A 23,667-nucleotide genomic window follows, 5' to 3' on the forward strand; every position below is an offset into this window, starting at 1 on the left:
TAAATATACTGATGGTACACTTGCGCATTACACAACAAGAACTGCAAAGTCTGCATTTTTTTTTTTTTATTGGTCCGCATGCGTACTAGTTATGTGAACCCCTAATTATGGATCAAGAGGCTACAAGCCCTCCTTCTGTGTACATAGTTCTTTTTTGACCTTTTAACAGTTAAGAGTGACTTTCTGATGTAAACAAGTTGCATTTGAGTTCCAAAGGAACAAGAACTTTAAAAGAAGACATGCTGTACAATATTTATTTCATCCCTTGTGATCGGGTAAGAAAAAATAGATTTCACTTGAAACTAAATATATGTTTTACCTCAACTTTATTTGACTGGATACTTGCATCAAGTTTCACACACCCTATTTTTACCATCAAAAAATGGATAAAAAGAGCATTTACCTAATTTTGCTTGTCAGGTGTTGTTTTGTTCACTGAAGAAATGGCCTCTCTGAGTTTGGGAAAACAGCAGTTAGTTCACTTATTTGACATACATTCTTGTTTCAGGTGTAATCCTGAATCTTAACTTCATTCAGTTTGGGTTCCTGAGCAAAAAATTCAGCACAGCAGCTTATTATTTATTATTATTATTTTTTTTTTTTTTATCATTTTCATGTCTGCATCTAAGGCCTACCAATTTCCACTACACTACCTTAAAAAGGGTGCATGCATTCATAGGGAGGCCTGGGTGTTTTTTCACTGTGATAAATTGTTTATTTCACAGTCTAAAAATTAATATTTCGGGGGGGGGGGGGGGGGGGGGGGGGGGGGGGGGGGGGGGGGGGGATGGAATGGAATTGTCACATTCAAAATTGATGATTTTACAACACATGTTCCTAAATATTTGAATGCTTTCCTGAAAAACAGCATCAGCAAGACACATGTTTGCTATATTTAAGTGAAATTAAAATGTATTTTTACACTTTCAGAAATTGGAATTTTCACAGGGTACTAGGCCTACATATTATATGGCAATGGGTACATTTCACAGAAATTGTGAAAACTGAGAACTGTTAAAAAAAAAAAAAAAAAAAAAAAATGCAGCCCTAATTATAGGGAAATATTAATTCCTTTTTTGTGCCGCTGAAGTGATTTTAGTATCTTTAAGCAGGAGAGTAAGTCACTTTATTATCATTTTGAGTAATCTTGACGTTTTTCTTTATTATATAAAATGGAGGAACATTATAAACTATGGTACATACTACCGACTCACTACATTTCGGAAGCAAAGCGTGGTTGAATTGCAAATAGTTCAGTGAAGTACTAGAATAAAGGATGTTTGAGGTTTACTGTGTTCAACCACATCTGTTCTGTATGTCCCCTGCCTCTGCCTGCGGACAACAGAAGATTCTTGATTTATTTATTTTTATAAACTTAACAAATCCCTGTTTATTTTGGTGAGAAGTAAAAAATAACCAAATAAAGGACCAGGCGAGGTGGTAGTTTTAATTTCAAAGCCCCTCAGCTCTAAAGTCTACAGAGTGGAAAGCAATTTTCATATTAAATAAGTGTTTGTTCTAAATCTACTTTTCTGTGTGGCAGGTTACAAGCTTTAAAAAAATGCTACCAACCATTTATCCACCATGGTCAGACTCTGGAGCAATGTTAGTTTATTATTGAACAGAGAGGATTAGTTCAGAGATTGTAGATTCTACCAGTTTTTGTACACTATATTGTATGTGCTTCATGTGCTGCCTTTGCAGGTAGTGTCCCGTGAGCTGTTCAGTGTGTTGACATGCAAATAAATCGTGTTTGCCTGCGGGGCGTGTCGACTTTAACCTCAGTCTCGATCTCCTGCCTGTCACTCGGCAGTGAATGCACGCACCCACATGGCAGATGACTACTCTGTCACGAGCATTGATACCATGTATCTTTCTAAACCAGGGATTTAGGGGAGTTCCCAAATAAAAGCTGAATCTCAAAAGAGTCGTGTAACTACAGTAATTGTTACAACTGTGTATAATGGTATTAAAAACAAGATTCATTTACTTACCTTTTTACATATCCACCCTTACTCTGGTCCCAGTGCAGTTGAATACGTGACAGACTCCTGAATTCAGAAGTTTCTCTGAATGGTGATGGTTTGATTCATTACTGCTCACCAATGACAAGTGAAGAGTACAGCATGTGTTTAATTAGTAAAACATTGGAAGAAAATAATACTTACTTGCAATATGTATCCTTAAGCATTATTAGTTTATCCTTATAATTTCACCCTCATGGCAACTGAAGTACAGTAGACTGGCAGGATTTCAAATTGGACCACGTTCTACAAGAAGGACTATCTATATAGGTGCTACGGACTGCACTTATATAAAAAGGGAACCAGTCTACTCGGAGAAAGGATGCTCGGCGGTTCAGAAGCATTTAAACTGCACTGAACAAAAATATAAACGCAACATGCAACAATTTCAAAGATTTTACTGAGTTACAGTTCATATAAGGAAATCAGTCAATTGAAATAAATTCATTAGGCCATAAACTGGATTTCACATGACTGGGAATACAGATATGCATCTGTTGGTCACAGATACCTTTTTAAAAAAAAAAAAAAAAAAAAAAAAAAAAAAAGGGTTGCTCAATGGGTGACATGTCTGGTGAGTATGCAGGTCATGGAAGAACTGGGACATTTTCAGCTTCCAGGAATTGTGTACAGATCCTTGCGACATGGGGCCGTGCATTATCATGCTGAAACATGAGGTGATGGCGGCGGATGAACGGCACGGCAATGGGCCTCAGGATTTTGTTACTGGTATCTCTGCATTCAAATTACCATCGATAAAATGCAAATGTGTTCATTGTCTGTAGCTTATGCCTGCCCATACCATAACCCCACCCCCACCATGGGGCACTCTGTTCACAACGTTGACATCAGCAAACCGCTCGCCCACATGACGCCATACACGCTGTCTGCCATCTGCCCGGTACAATTGAAACCAGATTCATCTGTGAAGAGCACAGTTCTTCCACGTGCCAGTGGCTGTCGAAGGTGAGCATTTGCCCACTGAAGTTGGTTACGACGCCGAACTGCAGTCAGGTCAAGACCCTGGTGAGGACGATGAGCACACAGATGAGCTTCCCTGAGATGGTTTCTGACAGTTTGTGCAGAAGTTCTTCAGTTGTGCAGACCCACAGTTTCATCAGCTGTCCGAGTGGCTGGTCTCAGACGATCCCGCAGGTGAAGAGGCCGGATGTGGAGGTCTTGGGCTGGCGTGGTTACCCGTGGTCTGCGGTTATGAGGCCGGTTGGAAGTACTGCCAAATTCTCTAAAACTATGTTGGAGGCGGCTTATGGTAGAGCAATGAACATTCTATTCTCTTTGGACATTGCTGCAGTCAGCATGCCAATTGCACGCTCCCTGAAAACTTGAGACATCTGTGGCACTGTGTTGTATGACAAAACTGCACATTTTAGAGTGGCCCCAGCAGAAGGTGCACCTGTGTAATGATCATGCTGTTTAATCAGCTTCTTGATATGCCACACCTGTCAGTGGATGGATTATCTTGGCAAAGGAGAAATGCTTACTAACAGGGATGTAAACAAATGTGTACAAAATTTGAGAGAAATAAGCTTTTTGTGCATATGGAAAATTTTTGGGATCTTTTATTTCAGCTTATGAAACATGGGACCAACACTTTACATGTTGCGTTTATATTTTTGTTCAGTATAGAAAGGAAGGGGGGGAAAAATCAACAAAAAGAGACTACATCACAACAAGGGCAACAACTCAGGCAAGGTAGCTGTTAAATTTATCTAAATGCTTGAAGTCTCAAATACAAAATTGCCAATGTTGACCCAGTGGACTTTTTAGACCTGAAAAAAAGAAACAAGGACTAGGAGTCGCAAATGGAGTAGATAAAGGGGCATTCAGAACAGAAAATAGGAAGCACTTTTTTACACAGAATTGTGGAGTCTGGAACCAACTCCTAATGTTACTGAAGCTGACGCCCTGGGATCCTTCAAGAAGCTGCTTGATGAGATTCTGAGATCAATAAGCTACTAACAACCAAAGCAGTAAGATGGGCTGACTGGCCTCCTCTCGTTTGTGACCTGTTCTTAAAATCTACTACCTTTCTCAATGCAACTGTTCTGGACTTTAACATGCACAGTAGGAATAACTGCAAACATACACCAGACCATTTGCTATAGCTGATGGAAATTACTGCCAGAGACTGTAGTTAATTTCCTTGCATCAGGATTTGTTTTTTCTTTCAGCTTTTGATATTGCCAGATTCTGTAGAATGATGGAATCAATGTTTTTTTGACCCCTCACCCTAATCAACAGGTGGGAATTAGAGGATTGTTAAACAGCAATGCCTTGGTGGATTGTCTGTGCTCATCGCCATTTCATTAGGAGCACAGTAAACGCGGTGACCAAAGCATCAGGCTGTCATTGGGTTTGTTTTTGAGCAGCTGGTAGCATACAGAGGCAGAAATCATTCATCCAGGCCCACAACTGTGGCATGTTTAAACAATATGAATTCTGAATTAAAAACATACCTGCTTTTCATTAGTACGATGAAGATAAACAAAGATACTTTTCTCTCATTTAATAGCTTATTTTCCCATGTCTGTAGAAGCCATAACATGACTAAGAATAGCTTGTTAAATCAGTTTTGTATTACGAACAGTAAAATGTTGCTAGCGTTGAAGTCACAATTTCAATTCCAAGCTATTACTGAGTTTACATGTTTGAGTGCTTATGGGAAATCATGTACTGTTTATAGGAAGTGTGTATGTTGTGTTGAAAGTAAGCTATGAATAGAAAAGCCACAGAAATGTGCAGCTGTAACATAAGACACATTTTATATTTCAAACACCACTAGATGTCTGTTGCGCTCCTGATCCTTTTGTAGAAATAGGTAGCCTTAAAAATAAAATAAAAAGCTGTAAACGAGTAAAGCAATGTCTTTAATACTTCTAACAGTGTTTTCAGTACTGGTACAGTCATTGTTGGGTGGTAGTTACTAATTCTACTCCATTGTGTTTCTGACATCTTTTGGGACAATGCTTAAATTGGCTCAGTAGAAGTGGAGGAAGTCCTGGATAGATAATCTGCTGAAATGTGTTGTGTTTGTAGGACATGTTCTTGAAACTGCAGGCACTCACTTGTGTGTGGACAAAGTGAACACTCGGAACAACCAGGCTTTTATCTGCATTTATCTTATTTTATGAGTTTGAATGCGGTTGTCCCTAGCATTTCCATTTTAGGATGTATTCAAGGAACATATCCTTCAAGCATGGTGAAATAGTAAAGGACATTCATTTGCTCATATTCAGTAAGTTATTCTGACTTGTGAGGCTGTATCTTGGGAATTTTGAACTATGCGTTTGTAACAAGTTCAGCGTTTTTTTAATCTGACTCAAAGTAGTCATGTAAAGGATTATGTATACAAAGTGTTCTGGTTTCAAATAGCATTTGCAGTACAGTAGAACCTGTCATCTTATCCCATAAGATACAACACCATCTATTAACCAATGGACCTCTAGCATGTGTGATTTACACATGCTGTTACCAGTTGAGCAAGGTAGATACAAATGGTCAATGCACATTTTACCATGTCTAGAACGGTAAGTTTTGCTCTTTGCAGGACAGAATGGATTCAGTTGCATGTAAAAACCAGGCCCTAGAAAAGACGAAGGTGCTACGTTTGGGAATACAGCATCACTTTTTACATGCCGGCTGTCGCTAAGTTCACGTAAAACAGAACAAGTGAGAAATTAAATATAATTACAGTACTGATAAAAAGCTGAAAAGATTTATTTCACAACATCGCTGACCTACAAAAGCAGTTTGTGTGCACACTTCTTTTTCATTGTTTTAGTCTGTGATCTGCTGAGTTCAAGGTTTGCATTGAAGCAGCTGCTGTCTGCCTTACCAAACAAAATAGACCTCATTGCTTAAGGATGTTTACTCAGAACTGCACCCAGATATCCCTGGAGAGGAAGTCCCTAAACAATACTATCTATTGGCCTGTGTTAAAAATGGTATCCAAAACTTAAGAGCTTAGGCATGTTGACATATCATAACCTGAGAAACGGGACAATGAACAGCATACAGTTTGCAAGAATTTAAATTTAATGTGCAATATTACAAAGCTAAACCGTAGATGCTGCTGGCTTGTTGCTGCATGGAATAAGTACTGCTGTTGGTTGTAGTTTCGATAAAAACAAGGGGTTTGGCTTTGATTTATGAGAAATATCAATGACACATGCAGTTCTGTGAGTTTCTCAGATATTGGGAAATGTGTCAAAAATGTTTCTGTTTTGAAGTACCTATACAGTGTATGAAATGCAACCTTAGCCTCACCATTCTTGTTCCTATTAAACGTGTGCTAAAGTGGTCTCTGTATAATAGTTAAATAACAGCAAAAGGAAAATGTGGCAGTCAGAACCTGCAGTAGGCTTTATTTTATTACACAGAGGGGGAAATGCATCCTCCCTCAAAGATAAACAGATAGAAGTAAAATGCATAACATTTGTTTCAAGTTAAACCAATTCACAAGCCATCTGCCAACCAGCATTCTTTTGCAACAATTAAAGTTAATGCTGGAAGTTAAACCCTGTTCATCTTGGGAAGGACTGAAGATCCACAGTTGGCTGGCTTCACCGACCCTGATTTGCACTATTTTTGGAATATTTAATGCTGCCTTTAGAGTAAGTATCGGGGTTCCAAAAAATATAGCGTTACCCATCCCCATGTCTTGCTACAACTGTTTAAATAATGTACCTGTAATTTTTATTTTCATTGTTAACACCCTGACAACTTTTTACATGTATAGCTTTAAAGTCTATTCCAAGGCTCTTTTCAAAATGGCAGCTAGTGCACTGATAGTGTAAGGATTATTGCCTGCGTTATCGAACAGGTAGCACAGCTATAATGTGGTATGGAACAGAAAAGCCAGAACACTAGTTTTTTTTGGTGGTTTTTGTTTTTTTGAATTGGTCTTTCTGCAGTGATTTAGAGGACAGTTCTCAAACCCCGGTGCACAGAACGGTCATTTTGAAGAGCTTTGAAACAGACTTTAAAGTTTTAAGTGCAAAACCTTGTCAGGTTAATGAAAAGAAAAATGACAGGTACATTTAAACAGTTGTAGCAACACGTGGGGATGTAACGCTTTATTTTTCAGAATCCTACTACCTGCTTTAAGTTATACAGTAAGATTTTTTGCTAGTTAGGATCTGTGGAACCAGAAATATAAGATTCACCTCTGTTTGCATGTTTCTGCTGTTGAAACCTTTTGTCTTTGGTTAATTTCAGCACTCTCCTGAAAAGCTGATCCAAAGTGGCAGCCTGTTCTCTTACAAAATCCATGGTAAGTTAACTTTTTCTGAATCTGCTGTTGTCGTCCAGGAGTAGGTGTGTTGGAGAATAGTCTTTCTGACCAGAAAATTGTTGACGAGGACTCCTCTGCTGTTTTCTTTTACTCGGACATGTTGGAGTCTAACCCTCTTTTCAGGCTCATTTTAGGGCTGTTTGGGTGTGCATTTACATAGACATTATACCTGGGTACACATCAGTCTGTCACTAATCTGTATGCCAAAATACATTTAAAATTGACCACTGAGAAAGATGGTTATAAATATTAACCTGGATATTTATTTATTGGTCATATTTAAAAGTAAACTTATTGTATACACTGTAACATTATAAAAATAAAATTGGCAATACTGATTTGAGGTGTGCAATTGTGCTGCGTCAATGACTTGGGAAATATATGAATTGGCAGAAGCAATGTCGCTTGTGTTGGCAATTAGTGTTGGCTTTCATCTGTGCTGTGCTGGCAAAATGAATGGCCTATATGTTGAGAAAGTATTTAAATTGAACTATATTATCACTTCTTTTAAATGTTCACTTGTTAACCTTTTAGCCATACCAATGCGAACAAACAAATAGTTTTGAGATGCAACCAGAGTTTAACACTAATTTCCATTCACGGTTAACTAGAACACCAGTTCCATTTGTACAGGATGGAATGCATCTGCTAACTTTTGCGAGTTGCATTAAGTTAATGTACAAGGCTCCCACAAGAAGGAAAAATTAGAATTTCAACTTTTGTTTGCTGCTTTTGTACGTTGCGCACATTAGCAATTCACTATATATATAATATGATATATATATATATATCATCTATATATATATATATATATATATATATATATATATACTTGCCTCCCTCCCTCTCTGGAAATTTAGAATTTCTAGAAGTCTCAAAAAAATGGTTATAGGGAACTCTTTTGTAGAAAAAGTTTTGCTTTGTGAATAATGAAAAAGTTACTTGAAATAGAGGTCCACAGTTTATTTCAGCAATTTTTTTTTTAGCAAAACTCCAAAAATGCTAATTCAAAAGTATTCATACCCTGACAAGGAAAATTAAGTTAAGCCAGCTGAGGCACCTTTAGCAATAATAACGGATTTTAAACGATTAGGATATTTGTCAGTGAGCTTTTGGCATGATGATTTAGTGCTTTTTTTTTTTTACCATTCTGCAATGCAGAATTGTTCCAGTTAATTCAAATTCTGAGGACTTGTTGTGCACAACCTTCTTCAACTCATACCAAAGATTCTTAATCGGATTTAGATCGGGACTTTGACTAGGCCATTCCAGAACCCTGATTTTCCTGTGCCATTAGAGGAAAAACAGCCCCATCGAAGGATATTATCATCTCCGTGATTAACAGTAGGTATGGTGTTCTCTTCTTCGTACTCCTCACCAGACTTTCTCCAAACTTAACGACTATCAGCGTGAACAAATAGCTCTTTTTTTTTGTTTGTTTCATCACCCCACAAAGCCTTTGACCATCCATCATTCAAATGGCGTTTTGCAAACTTTAAGCGATTTATCCTTGTGATGTTTTCCAAAGAGCTTTCCAAGGCTGTTTCCTTGGTTTTCGGCCATTGAGACCTTCACCATGCAATACTCGACCTATGGTTGAAATGGAAACTACAGTCCTACTTGCATATCTTTGGCAGTCAATCTGGGATTGTTATTAACCTTCCTCATTCTTCTACTTGTTCTTGGTGAAAGAACCTTCTTTCTTCCAGACCGAGGGAGCGTTGTGACAGTACCATGAGTCTTGTACTTCTTGATAATAGAAACAATAGTTGAAATTGGGATACTCAAATGCGTGCTTTATGATAAGTAATTCTCCCTAAGGCTTCAGATAGCTCTTTACTTTTTCCCATATTGACTTGTTGGTAATGACAGCAATCATCCTATGCCTAGCCCTTTTATACTCTAAGAATTAAGTTCTGCATTGACTTTTTCTAGCACCTTAGTACAGTACTACCATAACATCAAAGGGTAATGAATACTTTTGAATTAGCATTTTGCGAGTTTTGCAAAAATATTGATGAAATAAATAATTGTAGACGTCTTGTAACTTTTTTTTTCTCTTCTACAAAAGCAAAACTTTTGCTGAAAGAATTTTCCTAAAATTTTTTTGATAAATTCCAGAAATTATAAATTTACATTTGGGTATGTAAACTTTTGACTAGAACTGTGATGTGTGTGTGTGTCATATATATATATATATATATATATATATATATATTATATTATAGCTTTACCTCTCCTGTTGGCTATTGAAATTAACTTTTAAAATAAGTACTGCAAACTTCTCAGATCCTCTTTCACTTTTTAAAAAAAATGTTAAGCTGTTGTGCACCGAGTATAACTGTTATTGCTTCTCTGAGGTAGTCACTTAGCAAGGCTAGATCTCCTGCAACTTCTTCTCTCCAATTAATAACTCTTGTGAATTCTCAACAGAAGAGAGCCCGTGGAGAGTTATAAGCAGGGGCTGTTCCATCAGGACAGAGACTTCTACGACGACCAAGAATGCACCTTTCCGTTTCCCTGTGTGCCCATTCAGCCACGGTGCCACCGACAGCATGGCATTGCAGTGGCAGCGGGAAGCCATCGCTGTAGCTGCCAGGACCAGGAGCAGTGGTACCTGTGGTGGAGAGAGTAGCAGCATGTCGGTCCTGCCGGGCTGGATCAGCGAACTGAACCTCGAGAACTGTATGCCGCCTCTGGCACCTCCCACTAAACGGCACTGCCGCTCCCTGTCGGAGCCTGACGAGCTGGCCCGCTGCCGGTCCCCATGGAAACCCAGCAGCAGCTCCAAAGTCTGGACTCCCATCTCCAAGCAGCGCTGCAACAGTGGAGGCAATGCTACCCTGCAGCGTTGCAACAGCCATGGCAGCACAACCATGCAGCGCAGCACCAGCGTCAGCCTGCCACAGCCTTCCTACTCATCCTCCTCTTCTTCCAGCAGCTGTAGCAGCAAACACATGCTCTTCTTGAACAGCAGCGCTTTCAGCGTCACCAGCAGTGGCAGCTTCAACACTTCGCCCGTGCCCCGGCCTTCCTCTGCCAGCAGTGGCTTTGTGGACAGTAGCGAGGGGAGCACGACCTCATCTGGCATCCACTGGCACTCAGGGGGCCCTTATGACCACCATCCCCGGCGACGGCTCTCCCTATCGCAGGAGCACATCACCGACACTGGGAACCTCCTGCCTTCGGCTAACAGCACTCCCACCTCCACCCCGGAGCTGAGTCGCCGGCAGGGCCTCCTGCGCTGCCGCTCCCAGCCCTGTGTGCTCAACGAGCGGAAAAGCGGGCTGAAGCGCAGGCGCGAGGAAGATGTGCGGTGGAGCCGACCCTCCTTGGATTTCCTCAAAATGACAAGGGTAAGGGAAAATTAAAAAGGGGGGGGGGAGAATAATTCAGTTAAATTAAGAGTTGCTGAGAAAAGAAAAGACTCTACAGGGCTTTTTATAATAATGGTTGACAAGTTCAAAAATGTATTAACCTGATTTCCACTTATGTTGAAAGCCAGTTGCTCAAACAAAACGTGATGTGAAAAACATTGCTAAAGCAAGTCATTTTGGCAATAGTTGCTGCACGGTGAAGAGGTTACACAATTAACTACTTGGCCTGACCCATTCTTTTAAATAATGTAATCAATTTCCACTGTGTAACTCTTTAACTGTAAATAATTATTTTGTCTTTATTTTTTACTTTTAATACTTTGATCATGCAAGTAAATGCCCATGGAAGGAAAGCATTTTGCTTTTGCTCTTGATGAATGATACCAGGCCTGGGATAAAGACCCCTTGGGAGGAGTCAAAGACTGTGGGAATGTTTATTCCATCTGTGAAGTTTTAGTTTTGACAGGTAACTTTAGGGTGGTTTTTTTTGTGTTTTCAGGGCTTAGACAGTTTATTTCCAATTGTTGCAGGCTGTGTGTGATAGTGGGAGAGGGGCATCCCACAGATTTAATTTAGAGCTCATTCATTCTGAAGTGCATGAAAAAAGTATTGATAGTTATTTTCATTCCAAACAAAAGCCCTGTATCTTCAGGCAGTTCTTTCTGGCTGCATAATTGTGTGATTTATTGGTAATGTTGTCTTTCTATAACAACTACCTTTTTATATGCATGGATTCAGTTCACCTGATATGGCCGGTATGTGGCATGATTTCTGGCTGTGTAAATACAAGGTGGTTTCACGGAGTACTGTTGCTTCTATAACAATGTATTTCCTTGCAAAACACTGAAAACCTCAATTTTGTACCTAAACTTGTCTGTTACATCTGGTTGTTAAATGACTCTGCAAATAGTATTTATGATAGGCAGTTAATACTTTTTTCTTTTTTTTTGTTGGCTCATAACCCTTTTATTTTATTCAGGTTTAAGAAACCTTTGTAACACCTCATACCCTGTAGCCAGCTTGAATTTCTCCACATGCTGTTGTGAAGGAGAATACCCTCCCTGGCTGGCCTGTCTCTTCCCATCTCTTCCTCATGATTAGGTTCTGCTTATTTCCAGGCACAGCTGTTCGAACCCTCTTTGAAATCAGTGTTTCCCCCTAGGGCTTTAACCATTAGCCAACATCCCATGCTGGGTGGCTAATTCCTGTTGCATGTACTTTTGGATTCCAGCTTCACTGGCTTTCCCCTTTATCGAGGAGGAGAGACAGAAATGGAAGTTACTGAGAAGTTGTTTATAGTTTGAACACCGGTGCTGTATATACTGTAGAAATATTGCATGAATCACTAGTATAGGGAACTGGAGGACATACTGTAGGAGCATTATATCTGAGACGCATCCTAACGGGGAGCCTTGTATTTCAAAAATCACAACGTGGTAATGTAGTGTGTTAAATGTAGCTTATTTGTTAAGTCCTTGGGTTTCTATGTCATTTATAAAAGGCATTGGAAATTTATGAAATAAGGCTTTCATAAACAAGTTTCATTGAAAGCTTATCTGCCCTGTAACTGGATTGACTCATGCTCTGCCATTGGATTGCTTTCTGTACTTAAAGTACAGGAGATGCATGAGAGCGGTCAAACAAACACATATCGTGGGACAAGGCCTCCTAAGTGGAATATGCATGTGTAAAGAGTTTGCATGAAATACACCCAAGAAACTTGGCTTATTTAGCTCTTCATTTTTAAATAACAGTACCTTGTCATTAATCTGAGATGCATAGATATACAGCACCATCATGCCTATTATATACAGTGCCAAAGAGTTAAATTGGTATGCAGAATTATATTCCATGCAGTGGAACTTTGTAAACACTGTACAAAGATGAAAGGTATGTGTGAATATTCTCTAAAGGTGGAGTTGGGATCTTGAACTGTTTTTGTAAAGGTCATTGAATGCGTGGGATTTTTCTGATGTCAGAAGGATTATTTATACTGTAAAGGTATCCTGATGACTCATGTAATGGAGCGTCAGGGCTGGATTTTTTTTAGTCTAACACTGGCTTATTGTGAGCATTTTTGATCAACAAGCAGTGTCTTTTACAGGGCTACAGCATAAACTACTTACTGTCATTGTTTTCTTCAATAAATAAATACAGTACTGTATATAATATCACACACTGCTAATTCTAGCAATATTAGGTATTTGGTCTTGTCATTGGTGGGTTGAGGCACTGAAAATGATACAGGCCTGCACGTTAGGGTAATAACTTTAAAGTTGTGGATGAAAAACAATCATAACGGCCAGTAGAAGTTAAAATAAACATCCTCAGTGGCTGTGGTGAAAGATGCTTGACTGTTTATTACCAGGTTTCATTGCTAGTAGACCTGTGACTCATTCCTGTATAAAAGTATTGTCTAAGCTTAAATACAAAGTTCCTCAGTTTTGTAAAATATATTTCTGCAGTTTTTGTTGTAAGCAGATTTCAACATTAATATGATTTCAACATTTTGGTCAGTAGCATTACATTTGTTACTGTAGATTACAAATCCCTCATGCCCTGTAGGCTTGGCTAGGCCTGTTTTTAAAAAAAAAAAAAAAAAAAAAAAAAAAACCTAAGGTGCAAAGAGCAAATATCTGAGCAATCCTTGTCTTCCAACTCGGGTACCCTAGTCTGCAAACACTTGATCCCCTGCTGTGGGCCGTGCAGGGGGGTGAAGTGAAAAACAGGAAGCTAACCTTGTAAATCAAAATAAATCTATCTTGCATAAACACCTTTTAATGTATTCTTTAATCAAAGCTATCTACACAAGTAACCTTATAGAGTATGTGTGAAATTTACATAGTTCCTGTCATTGTCTTAAGCAGTAACGTTTAAGTTTGTTGCTACACAGTTCAGTGCTTTAAACCAGGTTTAAAACAAGAACATTTGCTATTTTAAATGATGCTTTTATGCTGGTTACTAATTGGAATCATAGGATGTGGGGAGCTTTGTAATGCAAAATAGGGCTCTCTAAATCCATAATGGTATGATTCATAATTGGCTCCCAGCAATTCATTTACCATTTGTATTAGGCAGTTAAGATTTACTTCACAGTGTAAAGTGGATGCTACCACAATGGCTTCGACATGCCTTTCTTGTCACATGTACAGCTAGTTCCTCTCCCATTACAAAGGAGGGGAAAGAGGCCTGTTTTAACACACACTTAGTGACTGGCATTTAGACCATACCCTTTCACTGCCTTATTGTTTTTTCTGCCTTTCCTTCTAAAGGCTGCCACCCGCCCCCCCCCCCCCCCCCCCCCCCCACCCAAAGCAAACGTGGACGAGGGAGCACCTAGGCAGCTCTGGTTTACCACATACTCCAGGGCTCTTCCCAGGCCTTTTCCCCAATCCTGCCTGTCTTGTAGATGCTACTGTGCCTTTAACAATAAGGATCGATTGCGTCTAGTAGACTAGATCAGTTGTGCATTGCTGGCTGAAAAAAAGTCCTGGAACCACATTACAGCTGTGTTACGTCTTAACACACAATTTAACCAATTGGAGAGTTGAAGGGACGGGTTTTCTGTGTTAAGCACTTTGAGAGGCTAAAAGGTTAAAAATGACTGCGAAAAAAATAACCAGTTCTTTTCAAAGCACAAATAGTGACAATGAATGCAGGGATCAAAATAAGCCAGCAATCTGTGCAATCCACCACCTAATACTATAGGTGCGCCGGCTACTTTATTTTTGGGTATTATCATTTGGTCCAGTTTTTGTCGGATTGTACTGTAAGGTCATATATAGTACATTGTAGATATACATGTGCACCAATATGTACTGAGGTGCTTGTGAGAGACATTGGGGGCTTATTTATAGAGGCTGTACACCTTTAAGAAGAAAGGCGTGATGGAATATCAGCTGTTGTCAGCTGACATACAAATGCTTAAGTGCAGAGGTGCTGGATTATTACACTCCGGTTTCATGCAACAATTATGATGGTGACCAAACGTGAGTGAGTACTGTTGTGTAAATTCACTAAAATTCAATTTAAAAATTCTGCAGCCAGAATTTTGTCTCTGTCCCGCTCAAGAGATCACATCACTCCTGTCTTGGAGGCCTTGCACTGGCTGCTTATCAGGTTTAGAATTGATTTTAAAATTTTAATGCAGACATATAAGCCAAATTATGGAACTCTGTTCCACTAGAGATCAGGGACTCTGCTTCTTTGAGTGTTTGTAAAGTTAATTTAAAGACCTTACTTTTTTCGAAAGGTGTTTTTATGATTTTTATGATTGTTTTATTTCCTTCTGTTTTTTTATGTATAATTTGTTTATTTATTGCTGTACTATTAATTGTGAAGTGCCCTGAGATGTCTGCTTTTAAGGGTGCTATACAAAATAGTTATTATTAATAGAAATGGTTAAAATGAACAGTTGCGTTCAACAAATGTAGGACAGTGAAAAACAAAAATGGACGTGCACTAACAAAATTCCCTGAAAACTTAAAGAAAATAATTTAAATGAAGCAATAACCTTAATAATTAAGCTAAAAAGGAAGTGAAAAGGCTACTGTTCTTTACTGTTTTTTACCTTTATTTATTTATTGTTAACTCCTATAACCCTATGTTGTTTTTCCCCAGTCAAATTGTTGAGTTCCTAAATAAGCACGGTAATTCACCATAATAAAAAACAGTAATGAAAAAGAAAACTTAGAAAAGCGCAACCAGATATAGTCATTGAAAGACAATTATTCAAATTCTTTGTCGTATTATACGTGCAAGGCAAGTTTTATTTTTCTATTTAAAAGTGCTCCCGATGTTAATGTTCTGCCACCCTGGGGAGAACCCTGTACTCTCAGTGCATGCTCCTGGAACTGTACTTAGAAGTTGGCCTATATCTTGTTGTATACCTCGGCTCCACACGACAAAACTGCTGTAGGATTCAATCATAACATGCTCTCCTTCCTTTTAAATTTCCCAGCAGTGAACTTGCAAGTGTGCAGTAATTTCTTTCACAGCAAAAATAAAGAAAAAGGTTATGAGTTTGAGATTATATTAATGCTATTAAAATTGTTAGATTGATGCATTTTATTTGAGTGAATCTAATGGATGAAAGTTCCCCCTAAAATCAACCTTGATTTGCTGAAATTCTTCAAATAGCTTTTTAAAAAAAAGAAGTCTATTTAAAGTAGCTCATGAGCAAACTCAATACTTGAGAGGGAAGCTTGTGTTCTTGTAAAAATGCTTTCATTGGCTCCCTAACCACTACTTGACCACAACTGATATCTTAATTGAGATTCCAACTCCAATTTTTTTTTTTTGATTGTCCTGTTTATGAACAGTATTGTAAATTTTCAAGAGGTTGCGTCTGTCACCCAGGTCAACCCTGCTTTATCAAAAGCAGTGTGAAATCACATAGCCGACCCGCATGACACTGGGTCCTGACCCGGGTAGAGCATGCTAGTGTGAAAGGGGCTTTATTTTGGCACTTGTTGCATAGGTAATAAAACACCCTGTGTAATCTCAGGCAGATTATTATTATTATTTTTTTTTTTTTTAGACAAGTTATTGATTTCTCTAGTTTGGGGTAAGTCAGCTGGGCATTTGTCTGTCTTTCTCGGCATTATTGTTTAATTGGAACATGTATTCCCCTCTTTGTAGTTTTCATTTAAGGTTTCAGATGACAGGAGGTCAGATTTCATATGCCTGGGGGTGACTATCCTGTTTGCAGAGAGAAAGATTCTGTAAACAGAATAAGCAGCTGCTGGAACAGTATATTACTCCCCAGTCCCAAACCTGACGCACACATGTTTTCTCTAGTGAGTGTTTGCAAAGAAGATTCACTAATATATTTAAGACAACCTTTTCAGTCGTTTGCATGAGAGAACTAGAACTAGATGTATGGTTTGTAGCACAGTGTAAATCTTAAGGTTAGATTTTGGTCTGCAAAACAAGTGTTTTATGATGTACAATGTAGATTTTGGGATCTTATCTTTTGAAGAGGTTGAACATTTACTGGTCCTTGTATTGAAGCATGCATTTCCTGGAGAATAAAATAAACAGAACACAACTAGCAAGAAACAATAATCAAACTTCTCCATCCAGCAGCGTTTCTCAGAGTTTGCACTTGCTTCAAAGTCAAGGCACACAATCTTGATTGATTGAAGCAACAACATTATGGTCTTACAGAATTTTTTTTTTCACTGTCCTTGGAGGAAATCTCAATGATCATAACTTTTAATGCTCAATTGCAGTGGGAATACCAATGCAGAGGCTATCGCAGGTATACTTGTGTGCAACGTAAGTGGAAGCCAGGAGATGCTGGTCTAGTGCAGATTGGAGTGTGATCAGATTCCCTTTATTTAATGTATGTTTGGTGGATTGAGCTCGGGTCATTATGGTTCACACACCTCCACTATCTAGGTCTATCTGAGGTGTAAAATGTGGTGCTAAGAGAACACATGCTTGAAAGAGAGAATCCCTATTGAGTTGATTACAGTAGGTTAGCTGGGTATAATCTGGTGGAACAGATTCACGCTGTCTTCAACTGGCGATTTATTTAAGTTTACTTTAGTCTGAATTGTCAGCATTAAAATGATTTCAGTGGACCAGGATCTCTCAAGTTAATCCAGTTGTGATAAAACTTTAGTAGTTCTACTTCGAGAGTCATTGAGAGTATCAAATTATGTTGCTGTCTGGAGAATTCTGCCTGTGTGATGAATGTCAATTACAGTTTTAAATGTACGGAAGATCATGGTGATCCAGTGTTACATGATAGTAACGGCTCTAATTTTGTAACATCAGCTATGGCAGATGTTACATATGTCATTTACTATATTTTGTTTATGGAATGTTTTTCCAGCGAAAAAATACCTTTGTTCTTACGCTGCTCCTGAAGTTTAAACATGTTCTTTTTAAATAAAAAATATTTAAAAAAAGATGAAATATTTCATTTCTCGTTGAGCAACCTGCATGAAAGAGGTGGTTAATCACCTTTTAATGTTATTTGAGTCTTCCACAGAAACTTTGTGCTAGTTTAATACATGTAGCAGGCACTGCATCTGATAATGGTGCCTTGCTGGTTAGAAACCATTATTGCCATCTGAACAGCTATATTTATGATTAAAACTTTTCTAACTGTACCCAGCATCTTGTTAATATGACAGTACTGATATGTACATCTCTGAAGGATGTGCTTGCCAATTCTGCAAACATACAGATAGAATTGACATTGTTTAGTATCTGTACTTCAGCAGAGACACAATTGCATATTAAATCATCTTTAGTGGCAGAGCTTGCATAAGTAGCAGTTTTATTTTCAGTAAGGAACAGCTGCTTCATGAGCCAAGGGACGAAAACCCAGATCTCAGGTTTCAGGTGTCCAGATGCTTTTGACACTCACATGACCTGATCACTCCAGGTCACCCTGCAATGCATGACCCCATCTTTTATCTGCAAAGTATAGTAGTTGTCTTTTGTAGTGCCATTCCACCATCCAGTCATTCAGAATTAAATAGATGAAATAAGTATAACAAGTCGTGCCTTGGCCCAGAGGCCACAAAGTTACAGCAGGTAAGAAGAGGAAAAAAAAAAAAGACGTTAGCAAGTAAGTACTTGCTGGAGACTGACTAACTACAACGGTGGCTGTCTGCAGTAGAAAGTGGGGATTTGTACACTAATGGCAACCACAGATGCCTGCGGTAAGTCACTGTCCAAAGCATACATTTATTTCTCTACACACTGGAGATTACATTTTTTTTTTTTTTTTTTTTTTTTTTTTAATCTGAAGATGAAACAGGATGCAGATGTAAAGTAAAGGGACTTGAACTGAACATGCTGGACTCCCGTCTGGATTTCTTGAATGTCTGATCAGCTGATTCTTAGGGGATGTCTATGTGAGAATAAAGTATGGGGGAAAAAAGTTAAAAGATCTACAGCTAAATAATAAACTGAGAAGAAATGTTTGTAGTTAGATTTAAGAAATGGCATGGTTACACTTTAGGGAGAGTGGTTAACTGGTTAAGGTAACTCCACGTGAGGGTTGCAGCATGTGCTTCTAAGCCAGGCAGCTGGTATTTGTGCTGGTAGTGTTCACCTCCAGGGAGAGGAAACACCAGCCCGAGCTTGACCTCTCTGCACGACGCCTGTTTAAATTCCTGATGACTAAACAGGATAATCGCGTTGCCTGCAGGTTTGTGTTAACACATGTAGATGGATGCAACTGTGATTGGTGGACACAAGGGTCCTTGTTAATTAAGTTTGCTTCCATACCAGGTTTGAAACCAAGGCAGAGCCTCTGAAGTAACACATTACAAGTTTGCCACAGTTAATATCATTGCCAGACATTTTTGCGTATTGGATTTAGTTCCAGCTCTTCAAATTGTCCATAACACTTAAGCTTGCTCTGAGTGTGATAGAGGAAGAAAATGCGATACAGAATAAAAACGCATTTTGCAGTACATTTAGAGACCATTTTGACTTGTGCCATGAACTTTAATACAACTTTGTGTATGTCCTCTGGTTTTCAAATCATGTTTAGTTGCATCAGTGAGAAAATTCAGTTAATCACAGAGCAGCGTTTCCTGTATTAATTTGGTTTACTAAATCCTGTTACATTGGTGAGCACTGCATTGACGCTATGCCAGTGGGTTCCAAACAGTAGTTGTCCTAGGACTTAGAAGTGTTTAGAACTTTTTTTTTTCAAACCAAGTAAATCAATAATCCATTGCTGAATGAACATGAATAGCTTTATGTTCGTAATGTTGAAAGGAATATTGAAATGCCTGGGTAGCAGCTGGAGTAACTTGAAAAACCATGTAGTGCTTACTTTCAAATTCATAATCTGTGGAGGTGGCTTGAGTACGCACTAACCATTGTTAACGTTTTGATGGACTAGTTGTTTTTTAAAATGTTAAGTGATTGCAATCATTCTAAAGTGTTCTTCATATAACTACATATTGTAAATGCATGCCTTTATTAGTCTGAACCCTCCTTTAGTAACAGTGAATTACATTTCTTTTTCATTCTTCTGTTTTCATTTGAGCTCCTTGATAGATATATATATATATATATATATATATATATATATATATATATATATATATATATATATATATATATATATATATATATATATATATATATATATATATATATTCCTAGTCTGGGTAACTTAACCACTTATCTGCCTTTTGCTTAACAATAACACTAAGGTAGCGTTTTAAGTTAACTGCCGCTTCATGAATTAGATTGCGATTGAATTTACAAAAAATGCGTTTAGTGTACGTGATGTGTTTTGCTAGTGACTCCTATTGGTCCTCTTGCTGATGACAAATTGTATCGTGTCCTCCTGAGGAGTTCTTAACCATATACCCTAAAGAGACCACACTATGTAATGTATGAGATTGCTCTGCATGCATGTACAGTGTATTTAAACTCCACACTGTATAGAAAGTTGTTTTATGGGCAGTTGGTTGCACTGTAGTAATACATGCAAGATATTTTTTCTGTGTCTCTCTTTGTCTGTCTCGCTCTCTGTGTCTGTCTCTCCGTCTCTCTCGCTCTCTGGCACACTTACAGCTTCATCCAGGACAGTGCAGCCTGTTGCTGTGACCCGAATCAAACAAACACATGCACGTGTTGGGCAGGAGTCTTTTGTGTAAATGAAATTCAGGCTGTTTCTTATTCCTGGGCCCTGGTGGCATGCTGCTGAAGCTACCAATGCCATGTTCCGCTCTGATAAGTGGGATGTGGTTGGATGAGTTAACTTGGCAGATATTTTTTATATCTATATAATGCTATTATTGCGAGGGGGGGGGGGCGGTCCCTTTAACCCAGGAGCAGCTGCAGTTCGAATCGTCTGCTTTCTGCCGTGGCGGGGTGCCGGCAGCAGCTGCTTCCACTTTTCATTCTCCTTTCTAATGGCGGTGTGGTCTATCTATGGGTTTAATGAGGTTGAAACCTGGCAACCGTCGCTTGCAAAAAAGAACGCAGCCAGGGCTGAGCATTTTCCAAGGAGTGCTATTGCTTTCCATAGGCTTTCTTGATTGATTAATTTTCATTTATTTGTTGACATGCACACACAAGATAGTCTTTGAGAAAAAGTCATTATTCTGCTCAATTTGCTCATTAAGCATTCTTGTGTCTGGGAAGGCACTGCATTTTCAGACTGGTGCCCTGTTTATACTTCGTGTTGCACGCACATGTTTCTAAACAGGTTTTTTTTTCCATGTCTTTTCGCATATGCTTTAATCTGGTCAACAGTTTATTAAAAACCACTCCAGAATAAGTTTGTGGCCTGTCATCGTGATTCTGCAACAACTGCGATCGGCGTTGGTAATTAATGGGTTAACCCAGTAATATCCAGTCTCTACCAAAGTGTATCAATGCTTTCTGATGCTGTAGCACGCCATTTAGTATGAAGACCAGTAAACCTTGTGTTTAGTGTATTTAACCTCTGCTCTTCATTCCTGGAACAAGTTTATATATTTAACAAATGTTATTGGTGTCACACCACTTCTAACAGTTGACATGACCTGCATATTTACAGAGGAACCCAAAACTCTTAATGTGGCTTTTGGGAGGGGTCAGTGGGTGAGGAATAATTATTCATTGTACCATACTGAACTGTATAGTGCTTACAGACGCATGATAATTAATGTAGCTAGGTGCCAGTGCAGATACAGACTTCTAGATATTCACAGGGCTCAGTGTATCCATGTTAAGAGAAGCCATTATCATTTGGAAGAGTTTGTTGTACAGGTCATTCTAGTATGCAGTGTGCCAATATTGTGTTAACAGGGTCTGCCAAGACTGTCATAATAAATTAAAATTAAGTAGTTTTGCCAAGAAAGTTAACATGAAAACCTTAAAATATATAGTTTGGAAGAGGGTTTATTAAGATTTCAAAAGCTCTATCTAGACTGCACTTGCACAACATGCAATATGAAAACATAATAAAATGACTTTCGCAATATTCATAGTGTAATAGTAAATTCGAGAATGATAGCCATGCCTCTTCCTTGAACCCAGTGTACTATACTGATGCCACTTCCCAGCAGTTCATTATTTTTTATCCTACTTGAAACATTGTTTTATGCTCTAGAGATACACGTCTCAGTTCAGACTTTGGAGTGGGAAGTTGTATCGTTCCAGTCCTTGAATGCAATGTACTGAGTTTATTTGCCATAGGCTGTAATTACAAAAGCAGTTTAGTCACCCCTACAATAAATAGCATTGGTATTGTAAACCTTAAGAGAAATTCCCCCCTGGCAGTGCTAGTTTAGTGCTACCTCAGTTTAAAATAAAAAAAATATTTACTTTTAGATCAAACTTAAGGTTTAACAAAACAATAACAGGTGGTTATTGCCAAATATTTTATTTTGGTGTGCAATTGCTTTTATTTCCTAAACAAAACTAAAAAGGTAAAACCCAAAATCAATCAATGGGGTTGAATAGCATCTAAAGTCTGTATAAAGAGGGCTTTTGGGACACAGTCCAGTCCGTACCAGATCTCTCCCTTCATTCAAAAGAACAGTGTTGACAAGAAACCTGAGGAATTTTGGTCCGAGGAGGGGGGTATGGAAATGTACACAGCTTGAATGAGTGCCTGCAGGCTTAAGCCGTCGCATTGCAATTTGGGAGCCGAGCTTGATGAGCTCCTGCTAGGATGAGTCTAGGCCATTTTCTTTTCAGCAACACATAAACAATCAAAGGCTCCCTTTTTATCCATTGTTACTGTGGAGGACATCCATTTAAAGTTCAAATTCCAGCAGGCTTGGGAAGAAGGAAAGGCGATAGCAAGAGGCAGGGCCAGGAGATGATAATCAAGCATCAGGAGTAAGCTGCAGACAAGTCACTTTTGTCCCACGACAGAAGAGAACAGGCCGGGTGTACTTGGTTTTGAATAGAGCGCTAGATGCATTCTTGGAATAGTGAATGAGGCACTTCGAAGGTGGCAGCTACTGAGAGCATCTGGTGCTTTGCTTCCCTTTTGGGTCAGCACTGAGGTTCACAATGCAGAAATAGGCCTGGAATGGCATTTAATGAAGTGGGCTTTTGTGTTCGGATTCCTTCGTGCTTCCCCGGGAGGGAGATGGGTGTCTCGAGCAATGAAGTAGAGGGCCCAAGAAAAGGACATACAAATAAGACAGAGCTATATAAATTAATACATTTAATCGTGCCACAAAGGTTGGCAACAGTTATACCACTCTTGGGAAGTTTTAACCAAAATCTTTCTTGATGCATGCATGTGTTGGTTGTAGGCATATTTTTTGTGGATTTCTTTTGTTTTAAGGGCATGAAAGTCAACTTTCTTGGTGTTTAATGGGGTAACACCAGTGTACTTAATTGTTGAAATGGATAATCCATTTAAAGGTCAGGCGTGTCGGATCATCCAAATGAATGGGTGTGGTCTCAAGAAGTGGCGACCACGCCAAAATGTTTTACTGTTTCTATTGTATTAAGAAATAAATAAAATTTAAAGAAAAAATATCCTTAAATTCTTTGAATTCTGGCTTGCTTTGTATCCGAAGTATCCACCAATTTGCTTTAATTAAAAAAAAAAAAAAAAAAAAAAAAAAACACCCACACCACTTCCTGTACCTTGGTCTACTCATAGCTGTTTTAAGAAAGCCAAACCCATCAGGGCAGGTGGACTTAATTCTGGTATGGGATATTGTAATGACTAAGCGAAAGAAAATAAACTTTACATTTTGCATAGGCGTGTTTCAAATACAGTGCACTTGCTGGGTGTTTACCTCTTAAAGACCAGAAACCTGAATATTCAAAAATTTCAGGACGGTTTGTATAATCAAAGTAATTGATACTGTATTTTGTATGAGAGAAATATTCTTAAAAACTCTGAGGAAACATCTGCCCGGGGTGATAAAACTAGGCAACGGACCACATCTCAAGGAGGGTCCCATTGCCTTGGAGTGGAGGTTTCACCTTGAGGTGGGGAGCCTCGTTTGGG

At 38.7% G+C, this 23,667-nt stretch overlaps 1 protein-coding gene across 5 annotated transcripts in view; it reads left to right on the forward strand.

Annotated features, from left to right (window-relative positions):
- Window positions 1–23,667, forward strand: part of LOC121325597 (protein FAM53A-like) — a 38,843-nt gene that overhangs the window by 12,236 nt on the left and 2,940 nt on the right. For 4 of the 5 annotated variants that reach the window (XM_041268403.1, XM_041268418.1, XM_041268427.1 and 1 more), the window contains 2 exons: window positions 7,263–7,317; window positions 9,772–10,694. In XM_041268403.1, coding sequence (XP_041124337.1) covers window positions 7,263–7,317; window positions 9,772–10,694 — 978 coding nt within the window. Of the gene's footprint in view, window positions 1–6,272; window positions 6,659–7,262; window positions 7,318–9,771; window positions 10,695–23,667 lie in introns of those variants that run through there. The other variant, XM_041268392.1, reaches the window with a different exon arrangement.

Source organism: Polyodon spathula, chromosome 1, assembly GCF_017654505.1.
Source record: "Polyodon spathula isolate WHYD16114869_AA chromosome 1, ASM1765450v1, whole genome shotgun sequence".
Classification (NCBI taxonomy): domain Eukaryota; kingdom Metazoa; phylum Chordata; class Actinopteri; order Acipenseriformes; family Polyodontidae; genus Polyodon; species Polyodon spathula.